The 19533-nt window shown below is 43.5% G+C and overlaps 1 protein-coding gene across 1 annotated transcript in view; it reads left to right on the plus strand.

Annotated features, from left to right (window-relative positions):
- The window catches only part of B3GLCT (beta 3-glucosyltransferase), an 87108-nt gene that overhangs the window by 14656 nt on the left and 52919 nt on the right, over positions 1–19533 (plus strand). Inside the window, exons 3-4 of the mRNA XM_034411057.3 lie at positions 7153–7211; positions 16585–16624. Coding sequence (XP_034266948.2) covers positions 7153–7211; positions 16585–16624 — 99 coding nt within the window. The remainder of the gene's footprint in view (positions 1–7152; positions 7212–16584; positions 16625–19533) is intronic.

Raw genomic sequence — 19533 nt, forward strand, 5'->3', positions numbered from 1 at the left:
AAAGGGGTTATCATTTATCTTTCGGTCTTTTAGTAATCATTTCCTACTCAGGTTTGCACACTGAAATCCTCTTAAGAGTAAAAATGGAGAAACTAGAAATGTATTAGCATAAAGTATTATCAGGTAGTGGATAAAAATTGGCTTTTTGGATCTCTTCTTTTGATTTTCACTTCTATTTCTGATATCTGGTGGCATACAGATGCCATAAATATATTAAGCCAAGAAAGCTAAATTGCAGTATAAATATAAGAAGTACTTCCCTTCATCCTGATGTTCTACAAACAGATTTTTCCCTCTAGGAACAGACATTTACCAGTACTTACTCTATGCAGAGCAATCTATAACCAACTAAGATTGTAAATTGACAGAGACTCACAGAGCTATCAATGAAAGATAAATAAAAGAAACCACCCAATACATGTTGATTTCAAATAAGACTAAAACATCTCCCAGGAAAGAACAAAAATGAAAGATAGCCCTTAAGTGTGTGTTTGTGTGTGTGTGTTTGCACAGGCTTTAATGGTGGTAGTATTCCAGTTCTAATTGCTATTCAAAAATTAAAATATAATATCTGTAGGCCTACAAAACATAATACATAAGGGAAAGTAATGAAGACAAAAAAGGAAAACGAATATATTAAGTTCCAAGTTACATAATCTCACTTCTATCACTTGGCATACAGAGAGAAAAAAGCAGTTTCTGAGATCTGTCACTGCCTTTTGTGTATTTGTCAATTACATAATAAAACCTAAGAGGAAGCCCAATAAACTTCTGTGATTCATTTTAATGGTCTTCTTTCATTTGTAGAAAAGCTTTGGATCCAACATAGGCTTGTACTATTCATAGAGGAAGGGAGGCTGTTGATTCTCCATTTCCCCTGAAGATGCTGCCTGCTGAAAATGTGCTACCGGCAGCAATAAGGGACCTTTCAGATCAGCAAGAGAGATAGTGTTGAGAGGCAGGAGGAGAAATTGATGAAAATCCTCTCTTTGTTACAAGAAGCCTCTGCTAGTTCACATGGAAGACTAACAGTGCAGGCACTGTTAAAATCATACCATCGAAATGTTAGCAATTACAAATGTTATTTGGAAACATATTATTGTTTATTCTTTTTCTCATGTTCAGCTTATCTTATTTAATGTAACCAAATAAGACCACCTATTCATTGACAGGCCTAGAGAACCCAAGATTTAAATAGATGTTCAAAAAATCTGCAATCCCATGTTCGCACTTATCTCTGCCAAAATCCCAAGAAACTCAAGGGAGTTACTTCTGAATAATACATAAGCCAACACTCTTAGTTAAATAATTAAATCATTTTCTTTCTAGAACTTTTCAGTTGTAGAAATCTAAAAGTAAGCTTGTATGACTGCTGGGCTGAAGCTTCATCCCTATTATTCATTAAGTGATGATCTGGGAATATGTTTTATTTAGGAAGCATTCACTTTTGACACCTAACTGTATTGCATAATTTACCAAACCAATGGAGAAAAGGATTGGAGAAGAGGAAGAGGAAATAAAAATATGATCTGTATTTACATGCAAAAGGGAATTTGCACATTATACCTGTATAGATTCAACTTTGGGGCATGAGGCAGTGGAGCAGTAAGTAAACAAATGAGAAAGAGAAGTACTGACTCAATGTAAAAAGGAAATGCCCTGTGTATGTTTGACAGTGTAAACATGCCTAAAATGAATTTTATATTCCCATCGGTGTTAGTGAGTCTCGTTGAACTCAACAAGTCAAATTAGCATAGGACTGCATTATGAAACACAAGTAAGATTTATTTACAGGGTTTCTTTCATAGAGTTAAGATCATAAAGAAAAATTTGTTTTTGACAGAATAGTTGTAGCTCAGGGATGAACTGTGGGTCCTTGGTGCTCTGAACTTGATTGCTTTCTTGCAGACGTTTCATTACTCAACTAGGTAACATCGTTAGTACTAGAAGGAAGTGGGAATAGATTTCTTTTTGTATGCTAGTGAAGCAGCCCCTAACCTTTTGGTTTCATGGAGAGATTTTTCCACGGATTGAAGGCATAGGTTTGCATGCTGCCTGCATCCCACAGATGGGGCTTTGCGTGTTTGCATGGCCTGGTTTCTGGCACGCCACGGCCCATTACCGGTCCAGGGTTGGAAACCTTTATACTAGTGGCTTGCTCTGTCACTGTTGGTGGGAAAGTTTATCTGCTAATTTAAAAATGGGTTATCTGTTTTAATTGTGGATGGATTTAAGGTATTTAAAGTATTCAAATGTAATCATTTGACGTGGTGGCTCAGTGGCTAAGATGCTGAGCTTGTCAATCGAAAGGTCGGTAGTTCAGCGGTTCAAATCCCTAGTGCCGCGTAACGGGGTGAGCTCCCATTACTTGTCCCAGCTTCTGCCAACCTAGCAGTTTGAAAGCACATAAAAAATGCAACTAGAAAAATAGGGATCAGCTTTGGTGGGAAGGTAACAGTGTTCCGTGCGCCTTTGGTGTTTAGTCATGCCAGCCACATGACCACGGAGACGTCTTTGGACAGCACTGACTCTTCAGCTTTGAAACGGAGATGAGCACCGCCCCCTAGAATCGGGAATGACTACCACATATGTGCGAGGGGAACCTTTACCTTTACCTTTAATCATTTATTTATTTATTATTTATTTATTTATTAAACTTCTATACCGCCCTTCTCCCGAAGGACTCAGGGCGGTGTACAGCCATATTAAACAAACATATACTCACAAAATTTAAAAACAATTTAACAATTTGACAGAATATGGAAGTTTCCTACATGATTCCATAAATTGATTGCTGTTTTCTTATCTAAATATTTTTTCTACATGCCATTTATCACCATAATCTGCATTACTCCTGGAGGTGTACAATAAAACCCATTAGGACAGATGATGCACTCTCATTATCTCCCAAGTGCTCTCCAACAAAGTAATTTTTATTAGCTAATAATATTTTTGATTATCCAGTCATAATCTAAATAAAATTAAGAATGCAATAAATGCCCTTACTTAAGTTTGCTAATAGGCTGAGTAAAGAAAGCCAGGCTGAAATTAAATCTGGTCAGTATTGCGGGTCAGTAGGAGATAGCACTTGAGAATTCACATTCAGCATGTTGTGAAAAGGGTTACATTCCTCCTGAAAGAAAGAGCAGTCTCACAGTTTTAAGATGTCATTGCTGGTCTGAAAGATAGTGGTTTCATAGAATGCATTTGCTCTGTAGTCTTATTACTCTCATATGCAAAAAACAAGGAATGCAAAAAAGGAAATATTTTTTCTTACATACAAATAAAAACATCAACATCAATATTAAACTTTGAACATCCAAAATAATACTGGCCAACCTTTCCATAATGTAAATAGAAAGCCACTTCATAGGCACAGATTCAAAAACAGGTGTCTTCAAGACTGCAAACTAGAGATAGTAACTTCCCCTCATTAAAAAAAACCTATTTTTTTTTTTGCTAACCCTCTTTCTCAGTTAATCTATGTCTGCCTTTGTGAGTTATTGGGGAAGTATAAGGCACAACTGGATGAAAAAAGAGTAAAAGGAGAAACAGCAGAAAATGGACATTTTACAGTAGCCTTCCCCACCAAGCCACGCCCACCAAGCCACATCCACAGAACCGGTACTAACATTTTTTGAAACCCACCACTGCCCTGGCCCCATTTCTGCCTCTGACGCAGAGCCCTCGTCCGAGCCTTCCTCAGACTCCAGGACTGGCCCATGTTCTTCCTCAGCCTTCTCACTGTCCGACTCTGCTGCCAGCTCTGCAGGCTGCTGGCGGATCACAAGCTGCAGCTTTTGAGGGCTCACTAGTGCCAACTGTGTGCTGGCAAGAATTGAACTTTTCTCCTATGCGGCATCTCTTTCATTTACGACCTACCAGACCACCATACCAGGCCAGTTGTTCCTTTGATGTTTACTTCTTCCACTTTCCCACCCCAATCCAGGGGAAGGTTACTGCAAAATCCCCATTTCTTCCCGATCAGTTGGGACTCAGGAGGCAGAGCATAGATGGGGGCGAGGCCAGTCAGAAGTTTTACTACCGGTTCTCCAAACTACTCAAAATTTCCGTTCCTGGTTCTCCAGAACTGGTCAGAACCTGCTGAAACCCACCTCTGGGCCAGGGCCATCTGGGAGTTATGTGGGGACTCTGGAGCCTCCGGACATCAGAGAGGCAGAGGAACAGGGGGAGCCTGTTCCTAGTGCGCGCATGCGCAGAGCTGCCAGAAGGCAAGAACAGTTAAAATAAAAGGGACGACTCGGGAGTAAGGCTTGGAGATGATTGGCCCCTCCCATAAGACATAAAGGAAGAGCAAAGGGACGTGGCCTTTGCTGGAAGCAATGTGGATGGTGTCGGTTTGTACTTTGAAGCTCCATTTTTGACTCTGCTTCCGTGTGGCCTTGCCAAGATAATTGCCAATTAGGTTTTTGGCAGCGTGTCAAGGAAGATAAAGGTGGGTGTTTACCAGCCTTATCTGAAGGACTGTGGCAGTCTTCTGTTGGACTATTTATAAACTTGTGGTGATTCAGCACATGCTGTGAATGAAAGGAATTCACAGCCCTTAAAATTAATAAAAGTGTTTTTGGACCAATTGTATGCTTTTTACTATATCAGGAAGCCTAGGTCAGAACACAGCTGTCATGGTGGAGACATTCGGCAAAATGTCAGTGGGGAGAGGAGAGTCTCAGCAGAGTTGTGTAGGGTTAGAAGGTCACCAACTGTCATCTGTTTCTTCCAAGAAATACAAACCTATGGAACTGGTGATTGATGTGGTTGCTTGACTAGGTCAACAGAAGTGATCAGAGAAAAAAAATTGGAAGATCAGAGGAGAATCTGAAAGGCTATTGGCTCTGTGCAACATTTGGCACTTGTTTCATCTGTCCCCTGTTGTAATTTGCCTGTGTAGAATTACACAGTGACTTGTGTGAGAATGGTGGCCATATAATTGTAACTTATGTGAGATGAGTGACCATATAAGACGATTGTGAGATGGGAGAGAGGGAGGGGGGGAGAGAGAGATACTGAGGCAGTAAAAAGCAATATTCATCCATCTCTCTAACTTCCAGAACAGCATTGATTGAAGTACATCGAAGAGGGAGATTTAACCAGGGCAGATGGTCCCAAAAGTAATCTGATCCAAATCATGCAACGCTTGAATTGCACTTGGAAGAAAAGGGAAATATCTGATGCAGCACCTAAATCAGTGGTTTAATCATCCCAAAGCATTTATCAATTGTGCTGCTACATTCTGCTGAAATAGGTTAAACAGTTTCCTTCTTATTTAGCAGATTTCAGACTTATTTAAAAGATTTCAGACTTAAAATTGTTAATTCCCAAAAAATTCATTGTCTAAAAGGAGTCCATACTTTATTGTACAATACTCTTAAGCAACAGGCTCACTGGTAAATTACCAATATATTACAAACTTATCATTGCTGAGAAAGGTAGCCACCATAACAACTAGTAATAACGTTATTTCGCACAATACAACCACACTTGACAGGTATAACACCTATAAAATCTTGCTGCAAGTCTTTTAATGACTGTATCCAACTGCTTCTTGTAGATCATGCTTTAAAAATTAAATGCACTTTCGATATTCATATAGTACAGTATTACTTCCCTGTGTGTATTTAGGTAAACTACTCTGTGACCAAACATGAAGATGGTATCAAATTATTCAGGGTAATGGGTTTTAAAGCAGAATAAGGAAAAAACCCAGTGAGAGTAAGAATCACAAGAAGAAATAAGGTTTTCTGTAAGCAATTAAAAATAATGTGTATAAAATATATTAAAATTCTTTGAAAAACTAATTGAGGTTGTATTAGACCGTTCATTGGATTAACTAAACTGCATTGGCAAATACTATACTATGTATTTTTCCATTATTTACCAAATAAATTTGAACTCAAAATAGTTCTGCTGATCATATACATATATATACATACATACATACATACAAACATATAAAGTGCTTTTCTATCGAAGCACCTGGCCTACCCCAATAGGAGACGGAGCATACTGCTTCCCTTTCACCTTTCAGCTGCAATCCAGGAGCCCTCAAGCAATCGCATTCACGACAAACCATTTTATACCAAATTTATATTTGCTGATAAAGAAATAAAGAGAGACTAGCATAGTTCTATTTCAAGCTATTTAGCTCTCATCAGCTAGCCATACCCTTACTCGGATTCGAACTTGGGCTGCCTGCATATTAGGCAGTTGCATTAATCTCTGAGCCACAAGTTCTCCTCCCTTTATCAGCTTGAGCCAGGGGAGAGATTAAGTGTTTTTCTATCGAAGCACCTGATCTACCCCAATATGAGAGGGAGCATACTGCTTCCCTTTCGCCTTTCAGCTCCAATCCAGGAACCCTCAAGCAGTCGCATTCACGACAAACCATTTTATACCAAATTTATATTTGCTGACAGGGAAGCAGTATGCTCCCACCCATATTGGGGTAAACCAGGTGCTTCAATAGAAAAACATTTAATCTCTCCCTTATGGCAATTTTTTTTTCAAATTATGCCAGATAATGTTAGTTTTGTCTATCTTATGACTTGTAAGCCTTTAACTGCAAATGTTTGGGAAGCATATTAATGGTGCTTCTGCTGCTGTTCTGATTGTGCCCAGATTCTGATTGTGGCTGTTTCTTAGACTTGTTATCCTGACATTGTTTCAGGAAAAATGAACTGTGAACAATTTCAGCCTCTGAAGAAGTCCTGTTTAATAAATAAAAACGTTAAGCTTAACCTAAGGGTAAAGGTAATATAGGTATGAAATGCATGTTACTTAGAAAAGTGAAGTGCTGGATGACAAAGCTATATGTGTGTATAAGGCTGTATAGATTTGGTTTTGACTTGAAACTATCTAAATTGGCTTCAGATCAGATCAATATTTTTTTTTATTCCAGGAAGAATGGAAATAACATTTTCACACTACAGCAAGCAATACAGTACTAATTTCATATGTAATTATCTCATGCTTGAAACTAATGTCTATAATAATGACTATTATAGACATTCTACACATTTAAGAGATATTATTATCTAAATTGCTTTTTAATATCTATGTAAACATAATTTCTCATATTTAAAAAAACAAGACACACACTTGAGGGGAGGATAACTTTGTTCTCCTTTTTTCCAGCTTTAATTCTACATGTTGCTGCTGAAAATGGAAAAGATTGGATTGAACTTCTGTCAGAGGTACTAAATTTCTTGTCCAAAGATAGCAAGAAACTTTGAAAAGATTTATCTGTAAAATATGTCAAGTTTTGATATACTGGTAAATAGGTTTGCTTGAAATGCAAAGAAGTTTTTCACAGCTGTGATTGTGAACAGCCTTGTAATCTCATATGTTAGAATTCTGCTTTGATACCCATCACACGCTTACTGTCCATTGGAGTTGAGCAGCTTATAAATTCAAAATTAAAAAATACTGTTCATTTATGGTTCAATAGCCAGGTAATCTTGTACTTACACCTGGAATTGAGCCTGGAATTATTGTCATAAGTTGGGTGACTGTTTATTGGGTAATCACGTGAGTGCAGTCAATTTTATACATTTATTTATTTGCCTGATCTGTGTTTTTGCTGGAAACTGGCAACTGCCAAAAAGTGCCGAAAATCTCAGTCATGTGACAGTGGCACACTCAAATGGTCATAAATGCAAGCCGGTTGCCAACGCCACAAACGGAGGGCTCTAATTTATTATAGTAGTGATACTGAATGATTTCTATCACTGAGTGATAATTTAATTAATTATTTTGAAAGCTTACTTTTTGTACACACAAAAAATGTCCCCAGTTACACAAACCATCTTTTAAATGTCTATAAAAACAAATTGCCAAAATGAGTATTAGCAGTAACCAATTCGATATGCACAACAGATCCTGATTCAAATTTTTAAGGTATAAAATGTCTCTCTAAAGGAATTCTACAGAAAGTGTCATAAAAGCACATAAAATTACATATATAAACAAGACTTTTCTAAAATCATTACCTGACTGCAAGGATGCTGGGACAGGTTGAATTTAGAGGACTGTTTGTCAGTCCCATTCTTCAGCATCGTTGTAAGTTTGAACAGTCACTGAACGAGTGGTTGTGAGGTGAGGGCCACCTCTAAAGTGTTCACATTTCAAAACAAACTCTTTCCCGAACCGCAAGCAAAATGTAATATCTGCAAATGCAAGCAGCTTGCATAAACTTAATATCTAGAAACACATTTTTCTTTCTGCATGAACATTACATGTTTGAAAGAGGCTGCATGAAATAATGCTATGTAAATTTACATCAAGTATTTTTTTGTATTCCTGTATGCACTGCTTTACTGTGGAAGGTGGAGGGACTCTGTAAAACTGCTGTCGGTAATCTTTTGGTACCCAAGCATCATACAGAATTTGGGAAATTTTGAGGAGTTTTTTATGGGGATGTTTTATGTTTTAATCTTTTAGTGCATATTTTCCTCACAAAATGTCAGGAAAGTTTCCTATCTTAAAATGAGAACAGTCAGTAGTTGCAGCCAGAGGATGCCCTAAATGCTATAAAAGGGACATTGTGGGCTGTAGACTGCTAATGTCTGATGGAAGGAAGGGAAAGAAAAAGCAAAGTGATTAAAGGGCTGCAGGAGAAATTCAGTAAAGTTAAATCAAAGTGAGCAAGGATTTGGAATAGGTTAAAGAGGTTATATGTTGCAGGTTGTTGAGAAATACTTTAAACAATTAATTCCCTTCTGCCTCTTTATGATGCTGCTCTATTTCATTGGTTAGGAAATGCTTCCTCTTGAGTAGTGAGATTGCCACATGATGTATAGGCGATTTCAGCAAGTATCTGCTATCAGTTGCTTAGTCACTATTGAATAATAGTCAAGATATTTTTAGAACTTGGTTTCCAGGGTGATGCTATGGTGAACTTTTTGCTCCAAAGCACAGTGCTAAGTTCTGAGATCTTTGTACATAACACCAAATTATTAGATTTTGTTTTGGCCTTTTCAGCTGTATTTGGATTGTAATATAATTAGGATTTGAGCTTTCCTGGGATGTATGTTCTCATCAATATTTGGCCACATGGACTTACTTGAAAAAGTAGTTTCTTTTAATTATCTATATAAGTTCCAGTCAATTATAACAAACAGAAAATTTAAAATGGCAAATTTGATCACAGGAGCTAATTTTTTATACTACGATTTCTAATAAAGTGGTATAAAATAATGTTCTGCCAGGGACCCGTCCAATAAACCTATTTAAGCTAGGGATAGTGTAGTGTGGTAACTAAGAATGTGAACAGGGAATTAAAGGCTTAACTACCAATGCATCTGGCAGCTTTAGGCTACATGAAAATAATAAGATCAGTCTAACTTTTGCTGGGCTTTTATAAGAATTACTGAGTTGGTAAGCGTGAGGCTCATTAGATATTTAAAACTTGTAATATACCGTATTTTTCGGAGTATTAAGACGTACCTTTTTCCCCAAAAAAAGAGAGTGAAAATCTGGGTGCGTCTTATACTCCAAATGTAGCCCTGTCCAGCCTCCCAAACGGCGATTTCAGAGGCTGAAAAAAGCCTCTGAAAGAAGCTTCAGAAAAAAAGCCTCTGAAAGGCTGTTATCTAAAATAATATGGCAAGCAACAAAAGAAGAATCAGTAAAGGTTCTAACCAAACTATGTTAACAAATCTGGAGAATGACACAATAACCAACAGATCGGAAGACGTTAATCTACATACCAATACCAAAGAAAGGAGATTGAACAAAGTACAGATAGTCCTTCAGAAAAAAAGCCTTTGAAAGAAGCTTCAGAAAAAAAGGCTTTTTTCCTGAGGCTCTTTTTCGGAGGCTTTTAGAGGCAGAAAAAAAAGTTTGAAGTTTCAGAGGCAGAAAAAAAAAAAGCAAGGCACAGAGCTCACAACCAACAAACCTGTTGCTAAAATTCATCTCTGGAAACAGCAGATTGGGGATATTCCGGGAGGCAGATCTACCTACAAATCAGCTTTTCTCCAACGCGCAGCTTGGAGAATCCAAAGCTTCGGGTTGTTCAGTAGTTGATAGCCTACACTGAGTGTGTTCCTTTAAGAGATTTCTCTTCAGACACGCCCACTTGCTCAACAGAGTCCCAGTTTAGTTCACTCAGTTGAGCCTGTGACACTGTCTGAAAATTTCTCTGATTGCTATCTGAACTGTTCCAGAAACTTTGGATTCTCCAACTCCAGTCCTTTGTTTGCCGGGTGGTGAGTCTGCCTGCTGCTTCAGGCAAGGCTGTCAGTGTTTTTCCCATCTTACTGACGCCTGCCCTAGTGACTGTCCTCTTCAAACTGCCGCAGGTGTGTGTGGCAAAATCAGCCTTGCCCACACTGCCTTCCTCAACGTCTGGACTTTCTCCTTGGCGGCTTGAGACTGACGCCCTATGCTCAGCGGCGTCTCTCTCCTCTCCCCTTAATCGTCCTGGGGGCTTACAGGCGTTTGGATCACTTCTGAGTGATCGCACGCCGTCGGCATCGCTGGGATTATTACAGCCTCCTCCCCCTCGGACGCCTCTTCGCCGGAGCGATCCTCGAGCGCCGGAGCGCCCCACGTGCGCCCCTTAATTGCCGGAGCGCTCTTCTATCGACCTAGACAGCCGGGGAAGAGCTTCTGAGCCTTCGGCTTCCTCTACATCGGCTTGGCAGATTTCTGAGGGCTAGGCGTCGCCGCTTGAACTGTATTTCAAAGCGCGCGCCCCTTTTTTCTTCCTGTTCGCCCCAGCGCTGGGAGCTGCGATCAGCGCAGCTCGCGCCCCTCAGCCTTCCTCCTCCCCCCACAAGGACTTTTCCTGACGCTTGGTCTCTGCCCTTGGCTAAATTTAATCGCCCGCTCAGGACTTCAAAGGGGGAACAGCCCTCCCTTTATTTCTGTCGCCCTCGCTCTACAAGCCCAGCTCGGCGCCATTTGCCTTACGAGGAGAGGAGTTACAACGGCTGTCAAATTCTGCCTGGTGACAGCCTCACGCATGCGCAGTGAGTTGTAGAGGCCGATCTTCTGCTTAATAGCATTGGGAGACCTACTAGCCTGTCTCTTTGGAGCAATTGGCTAGTTGTATTACCTCCCCCCCCCCAACTCCTCCCCCCCCCACCTCTCCTCCTAGAAAACTTACCTGCTAGCCCTTGGCTATCTTCATTTACTCCGTTGATCTTCAACTGCTTCCTGTAAAAAAAAAAAAAAAAAAAGAAAAGAAAAGAAAAGAAATAATAATCAACAACTGTTTCCTCTATATCTATCTATATAACCACATAAATTAAATACTTACTGAATCTTCATCTTCCTCCTTCCAAAAAAAAAAAAAAAAAAAAAAAAAAAAAAAAAAAAGGAAAACAAGTTACAAGATGGCAGAACGTGCTCTCTCATCCGATCTGGAGGACAACAACAGCTCTCCCGAGCGCATTCACGACCAGGCCAAACAACGTAAACGGTCGCGTAAACGCGCCTCACATTCATCTTCATCAGCTGCTCCACGCTCTAAAAAGACAAAACACTCATCAGCTGCAGACAAGGACGCCTCCAGGAGACACAAGGCTCTGGAGCGCCAGTTCGAGAAAGCGCGCAGCCAGTCAACACAAGCTGCCTTCGCACACTTACCGACGCCACTCTCGCCCGTTGTCGAAGCTACGGTCCAGCCCGTCCATCAGGCCCCTCAACAACCTTTGCAACCGTTGTATCAATCGCCAAACATGGAAGTTTTCCCTGAGGCGTTTTCGACACACTGCTTGGAGCCGGTGGACCTCTCCTGTAGTGCCATTCTTCCTCGGCGGTCTCAGCCGGAGGCAACCTTTACTCCCACGGCGGCAGGCTTGCGCGCCACGGAGGCAGCTCCTCCACCTTCTCAGTATGATATTCAGCAGATCATCTCTGACACGGTAACCAGGACACTGGCAGCAACTTCTCAACAAGCTGCACCATATGGAGCCTGGCCTCAGCCACGTTTTCCTCCTCCTCCTCGGGCCCGGGACTCTCATCAGGTCCCTGCCCAGTATCAGGCTACGACGCATGAGTCCGAGATGTATCTGGACCATGGTCACCGCGAGGAGTCTTCTTCGGAGGAGGGAGAGTGCGACCCGTCGGATATGGACTTATCTGATGATGCAGATATGCCACCCGAAAAGCCAGCCTTCTCTGGGCTCTTTCGACCCTCGCTGTTCAAATCGCTCCTGCGCAAGGCCAAGTTGGCCACAAATATGGTTGACCCAGTCTCTCAAGTTGATCAACCCGGTACCTCTCAACAACATGAGGCCTTGTTCACGGCGCCTAAGGCGCAGGCGGACTTTATTCCATGTCCACAGCTTTTTTCTGAGGTGGTCCAACGATCCTGGACCACGCCCTCCTCCTTGCCCGCTCCTTCGGGACTAGACAAAAAGCTTTATTGTTCGGCGCCTAGTCTCCAAGATCTCCTTCAGTTACCGACAGTAGATGCGCCAGTGGCCAATCTGACGGCTTCCTCTGTAATTTCCAACGACGTCGCCGACGGTTTACGCTCAGAGGACCGAAAAGCTGAGTTTAACTTCCGACGTACTCACAATGCGGCCGCATGGGCGGTTAAAGCAGCCACCTCTGCTTCCTTCTTCAGCCGCGCCTGCTTAATTTGGCTCCGTCAACTCCACGAGCGCCTTCCCTCTGCGGATTCACGCCTCCGCCAAGATGTCAACAAACTGGTGGCGGCTACCGAATATACGGCGGACGCCTCGCTCAACGCCGCGAAGTTTGCTTCGCGCGCCCTGGTGTCCTCCGTTACATCTCGCCGTTTATTATGGCTTAAAAATTGGAGAGCTGATGCCAAGTCTAGGTGGCGCCTCGCCTCAACTCCGTATAAGGGTTCCCGTCTTTTTGGAGAAGCCTTAGACCCCATCCTGGTCGAGGACAAGGATAAACGGAAGGTGATGCCATCCTCGTATAAGAGGGCAGATCGTAGACCATCGTCCTTCTTCACCAGGCAGCCCTTTCGGAACGACTCCGGCCCTTCGGGGTCCTTCTCCTCGAGGCCCTATTCTCAAGGATTCGACCGTTCCCTCGATAGATCCTCCTTCAGAGATCGTGGTCGAAAGGCCTCAGCACCCAAACGGCCATTTCGAGGTACAGGATCCCGTACCTTTCGAAGAGGGAAGTGACTACATCCATCTTCCCATTGGCGGCCGTCTGACTCATTTTCTTCCCCAGTGGGAGATCTCAACGTCGGACGCCTGGGTTCTCCAAACAATCCGTCTTGGCCTTACCCTGGAGTTCCGCTCCAGACCTCCCTCACACTTTGTCCAATGCCCTATTTCTCCCAACCTGGACAAGCGCCAGCTAATGGAGGCAGAAATCCACCACCTGCTTCAAATCCAAGCCATCGAACCGGTTCCCCACCATCATCGCGGGACCGGCTTCTATTCAATTTTCTTCCTGGTCCCCAAATCATCCGGGGGTCACAGGGGCATCCTAGACCTCAAGAGGCTGAACGAATTTATAGTATATCATCAGTTCAAAATGGAGTCCCTTCGATCAATTTTGGCTTCCATTCGACCATCGGACTGGATGACCTCGATCGATTTGAAGGAAGCGTACCTCCACGTTCCTATACGGCTGTCCCATCGTCGCTTCCTACGCTTTGCCTACAACAACAGGCATTACCAATACAGAGCAATGCCCTTCGGCCTCTCCTCCGCCCCAAGGACCTTTACAAAGCTCCTGGCAGCAGTGGCGGCCCATCTACGTCAACATCCGATCCGCCTCCACTGCTACTTGGACGATATCCTAGTGCTCTCCCCTTCTCCGGCCCGAGCATCCCGAGACCTAGCAGTGCTGTGTCGCTGCCTTCGTCATCATGGCTTCTCCCTCAACATCCCGAAGAGCCAATTGCAGCCCACTACTTGCATTCTCCATCTCGGGACATTAATAGACTCTGTAAGGGGCCAGGTGTTCCTGTCAACGGACCGGTGTTCCAGTCTCCAGTTATTAACATCCCAGGTCCTCTCCTCTCGGAAGGTGCCCTTGCTGCTCCTGTCCCGCCTGCTCGGCAAAATGATTTCCTGCCTGTCTGTCGTCCCTTGGGCGAGGTTCCATTCACGCCAGCTCCAGTGGTTCCTCCTTCCCTTTCAGAGAGCCAGGAGAAGCAACTCTCCCACACAAGTTTTCCTCCCGCCAGAGGTCTCAAGGTCTCTCCTCTGGTGGTCCTCCCAGAGCCTACATCAGGGCAGCTACTTCCAGAATCTACAGCGCCTGGTAGTGACAACGGACGCCAGCCTGACGGGATGGGGAGGTCATCTTTTATCCCACGTTGCCCAGGGAACGTGGTCAGCAGAGGAGAGCCTCAACGGGATCAATTGGTTGGAACTCCGTGCGATCCGCCTCTCCCTCCAACGGTTCCAACGGATTGTGTCGGGGCACCATGTCCTGATACGCACGGACAATGTAACCGCAAAGGCGCACGTGAACCGCCAGGGGGGGACTCGCTCGGGTCCATTGATGGAGGAAACGACCCTACTGCTGATCTGGGCGGAAAAGCACGTCCTATCCCTTGTGGCGGAGCACATTGCCGGGACCGCAAACATCACAGCGGACTGGCTCAGCAGACAACACTTGGATCACGCCGAGTGGCGACTTCACCCAGATCTGTTCACCGAGATCGTCTGCAGATTCGGCACGCCTCTAATCGATCTATTTGCCAGCCGCGACAACACTCACCTACCCAGGTTCTTCACCCGGTACCAGTGCCCTCAGGCAGAGGGAGTCGACGCCCTCGCATCTCCCTGGCCCAGGGGTCTCCTCTACGCCTTTCCCCCTCTACCGCTCCTTCCTCGTCTGATCCGCAGGATAATAGCAGAGAGGGCAGACGTCGTTCTGGTCGCACCCCACTGGCCTCGGAGGTCCTGGTTTGCGGATCTGGTGGACCTGTCGGTGGCACGGCCGTGGAGGATTCCAGGGGACAGGATCGTTCTCAGCCAGGGGGTCATTCTGCACCCAGACCCGCAGTGGTTGCAGTTGACCGCCTGGCGCTTGAACGGATCTTGCTAAGGCGAGCCAACGTGCCTAGCAATGCGATCCCCACGATTCAGGCGTCAAGACGGCCGTCAACATGCCGCATTTACAACGCAACCTGGAACTCCTTCTGCTCCTGGTGTGCTAAATTCCACCTGGATCCAACGTCTGCTTCTGTCCCCGAAGTGCTGGGATTCCTTCAGCGGGGCATGGACAAGCACCTTGCGCCTAACACTCTTCGTCGCCAAGTTGCTGCACTTAGTACGGTCCTTTCGACTTCTGCAAAGCTTCCTCTCTCCCAGGACCCGACGATTCGCGACTTTCTGCGAGGGGCATCCAACCTGCGCCCCCCTGTTATACATCGATACCCGACCTGGGATTTGACTCTGGTCCTTCAGGCTCTCATGCACCCTCCATTTGAGCCTCTCGCCTCAATCAGCCTCCGCTTTCTGACTCTTAAGGTGGCTTTTCTGGTCGCGATTACTTCGGCTCGCCGTGTATCCGAACTAGCTGCACTGTCTGTGAGAAGCGACCTTTGTATCTTCCACGCAAATCGCGTGGTATTAAGACTAGACCCCTCATTTCTGCCTAAAGTAAATTCCACATTCCATCGAGCCCAGGAATTGATCCTTCCGGACTTCTGCCCCGATCCTCGACATCCTCGGGAAGCAGACTGGCACCTCTTAGATGTCCGACGGGCCCTGCGCCGATATATTAAGCGGACTGAGCAGTTCCGGAAATCTGAATCGCTCTTCATTTCCTTTCTTCCCGCTTCCATGGGCCGGAAGGTTTCTTCCACGACAATTGGGAGATGGATTAAATCCTGCATCTCTCGGGCTTATTCGGCTCGGAACAAACCGGTTCCGCAGAGAATTCTTCCACACTCCACCAGGAGCGCCGCCACTACGGCCGCCTGGGCCACTAATGCCTCCATTCCCGACATATGCAGGGCGGCTACCTGGTCATCCTTGAACCCCTTCATCAGGCACTACAAGGTGGATTCCTTTGCCTCAGCGGAGGCATCCTTCGGCCGCCGGGTGCTCCAAGCTGTATGCAACTCTTCAGACGACGTACAGCAGCCGGGTTCCCTCCCTGTATGAACTTGCTTGGGTAAATCCCGAAGCTTTGGATTCTCCAAGCTGCGCGTTGGAGAACGGACGTTGCTTACCTGAACGTCCCTTCTCGACGCGCAGCTGGAGAATCCAACCCACCCAGCTGGCTGCTGGACATTCCTTCCTGACGCTCTACTGCTCCTTACTTCGTGAACAAAACTGGGACTCTGTTGAGCAAGTGGGCGTGTCTGAAGAGAAATCTCTTAAAGGAACACACTCAGTGTAGGCTATCAACTACTGAACAACCCGAAGCTTTGGATTCTCCAGCTGCGCGTCGAGAAGGGACGTTCAGGTAAGCAACGTCCGTTTTCTTATTTTCCTCCCAAAAACCTAAGGTGCATCTTATACTCCGAAAAATGCGGTAAATGGTGAATATTTGTGGATATTTAAGGTTGTGAATATTTTTAACCACTTGTAACTGTCTTAAAAGAGTTTTTTTTTTTTCCTGTTCAATTGCATTGTTAATGTAGTTTCTGATTTCTTAATTCAGATGCCAGGAAAACATGAGCATTCAGGCCAAATAAGCAAAGGTAAGTCAACCTATTTGGTATTAACCTTTATAGTAAGTCTGTTATACTGTTAGTCAGGATGAATAATATCTGTTACATTCATTGTTACATTATGCCTGGTAGTACCTTCTTAGACCTTAATCCTTGTAACTACTATCATAGTATAGTGATTGGATCACAAGTTTACATTATTTTCTTTATCTTCACAAGAACAACTTGTAAGAACATAAAAAGACTTCACATTAGATCAGAACAAATGTATGCTTTATGCAATTGTTTCCCCACAGACACCAACCAGATACATTTTCCATTGCGCTGCTCCTCCAATCCATGGACGGGTAGTATCTTCTAGTTGCTGGGCAGAACTGAGTGCAGATCACTTCCAATTGGTTGGCCACGCCCACATCGTCCAATCATCTCCAGTCTTTCTCACTCAGTTGCTGTGAGAACTGGAGAAATTGAGTGCTCTCTTATTTCTATGATCCTTCCATTATTTTATTATTTTAATTTCTTATTTTTGTGTTTTGACTGTATTGCTTTGGATTGCTGCTGAACGGGACGAGTTTGGGGCTCCAAACCGTCCCGCCAGTCTCCCTGTCCATCGGGACAGCAGCGCACCGGATTCCGACCCGGCTGGGCGGATCCGCGTTACTGACAGCCGCTGACATCGTGAGTTAGACCTGGGGGGCGTTTGACCAACAGCGACCCCTCAGCTCTTCATTTATAAAGTCTAGAATAACAAATACCCTCTGCTCAATTAAGTTCTCTTTTCAGTAAAAATACGTTGATTTAGCTAGGACAGATTGTCCATCTAGCCCAGAGGTGTCAAACTTGCGGTGTCACATGATGTATCGGGACTTTTTCCCCTTCACTACACCGGGCCTGGGCGTGACCAGTGTGTGACGCATCCGGCCTGTGGGCTATGAGTTTGACAGCCCTGATCTAGCCCAATACTATCTATTCCAGGAGTAAGAAATATGATATCTACTTGCACTGCAGTTATTTGCCATCAACTGGGTTAGCTAATGGGAGCTGAAGTCCAAAATATTGGGGTTGGAATGGGACTTGCAGTAGGTCTTCATGGATATGGACAAAGTTCTTTCTCCTCTTCTGCCACTGCAATGTGATTAATTTTAGTGAAGATCCAAGGGGATTATGCATTGACTGCTGAGTTATGGATTCTTCCTCTTCACTCTTCTGTTTCTGATTAAGTACTTCTGATAAAAGATGTTACTATACTTCATCTTGGCAAGGTTATATTAGTCTCTGCATTAGACTTTTATCTGCTGAATACCATTCTTTCCATGATTGTGCTTATAAATGGTTTGAAACAAGATGGTGTGAAATTATGTTATTGCAAAAAGCATTAGGAGCTGAAGACTAAACAACATGATGATAGTACAGTGGTGAAATCCAATTTTTTTTACTATCAGTTCTGTGGACGTGGCATGGTGGGCGTGGTGTGGCTTGGTGGGCATGGCAGGGGAAGAATACTGCAAAATCTCCATTCCCACCCCATTCTGGGACCAGAGGTGGCATTTGCCAGTTCTCCAAACTACTCAAAATTTCTCTGGTTCTCCAGAACCTGTCAGAACCTGCTGAATTTCACCCCTGGTACAGTTGGATCTCCATGTTCATGGAATACGGATCCTGCATGAGTGATTGAGAGGGACAAATGTTTTTAGTCTTTCAGTAAGTGTCATCAAAGTAGGATAGTTTGTGACCTTTGTGTACATTTGCGTTTGGCTACTCTGACTTGACTTCAGGCATCTGTGTAATTAGACACAGAAAATATCTTATGGGAATTTGAAAGAGGTTATGCATCTGAATACTATAGAAGTTGTACTGTCTATATTCCTGAGACTGTGCATTATTAATATGAACACTAATATAAACTTGCTCTTATTTGCTGACTTTTGATAAATGATTTAGTCTTCTATTTTTATATTGTGAGCTGCTTTGTATATTTTGAAATGTGGTACAGCATAAATACAGTAAAGTTAACTTTAGTATAGGTCTGACGAGAGGGGACCTTGATTCAAAGAAATGGACTGGAAGGGATGGCGATACAAAGAGCAGTTAGAACCACAGTCCAGATTAGCAGAGATGGTTCCTGATGTGATTGTTTTAGAGCAAAACACAAACGTTGTTTTTCCCCTTCATTATTTGATGAAAGGTTGAATATTTTTAAGAGAAGGTTGCAGGCAGAATTAGAGAAGCAAAGCCCCTGAAAATCTTTCTGGGCAGCAATGAAGCTTTAAACGTCTCATTGATTAATGTGAAAGCTGTTTTAAAACGTTGATATAAATAGTAATCAGCTTTGTTTATCAGTAAGAGCCCCTTTCTCTTGATCTTAGTAATAGTTGAAACAAGGGCCTAGGTGTCAGGTATGGCCTGGGAAATTAATTGGTGGATAAGATGAATAATTTCTTTCAGCTGTCTTTGAACCATTGAGACATTCATCATGCTTGGATCAAAATGTAGAATGCCATAATTAGCACAAAAGGTTTAATGTAATTGTATCTAATGTATAGCAATATTGACATTAAGTCCCTCTCTAAGGAAGATGGGTGGTTAAGAAGTATGAGAGATGGATGGATGGATGGATGGATGGGTAGGTAGGTAGGTAAGTAGGTAGGTAGGTAGGTAGGTAGAGAGAGATAGGAAGGAAGGAAGGGAAAGAGAAAGACAGACATCAGGGCAACCTATTGGTGCAACTAATAATATGGCAGCATACAGCTCTTTAGGTAGAAGAAATCAATACCTTTTAATTATTATACGTATAATTATCTTCAGGATCTGATGATTAACCGGTATTGAAACAAGAATGAAGAGATAATTAAAAGTCCCAATAGATTCTATTATATATGTTAAGGAAATCATCATTCTTGTAAGTACCACGGTGTGAATTTTTTTTGTAGCAGTGAGAC

This window comes from Pantherophis guttatus, chromosome 5 (assembly GCF_059756535.1).
Source record: "Pantherophis guttatus breed Tessera chromosome 5, ASM5975653v1, whole genome shotgun sequence".
Taxonomy (NCBI): Eukaryota; Metazoa; Chordata; class Lepidosauria; order Squamata; family Colubridae; genus Pantherophis; species Pantherophis guttatus.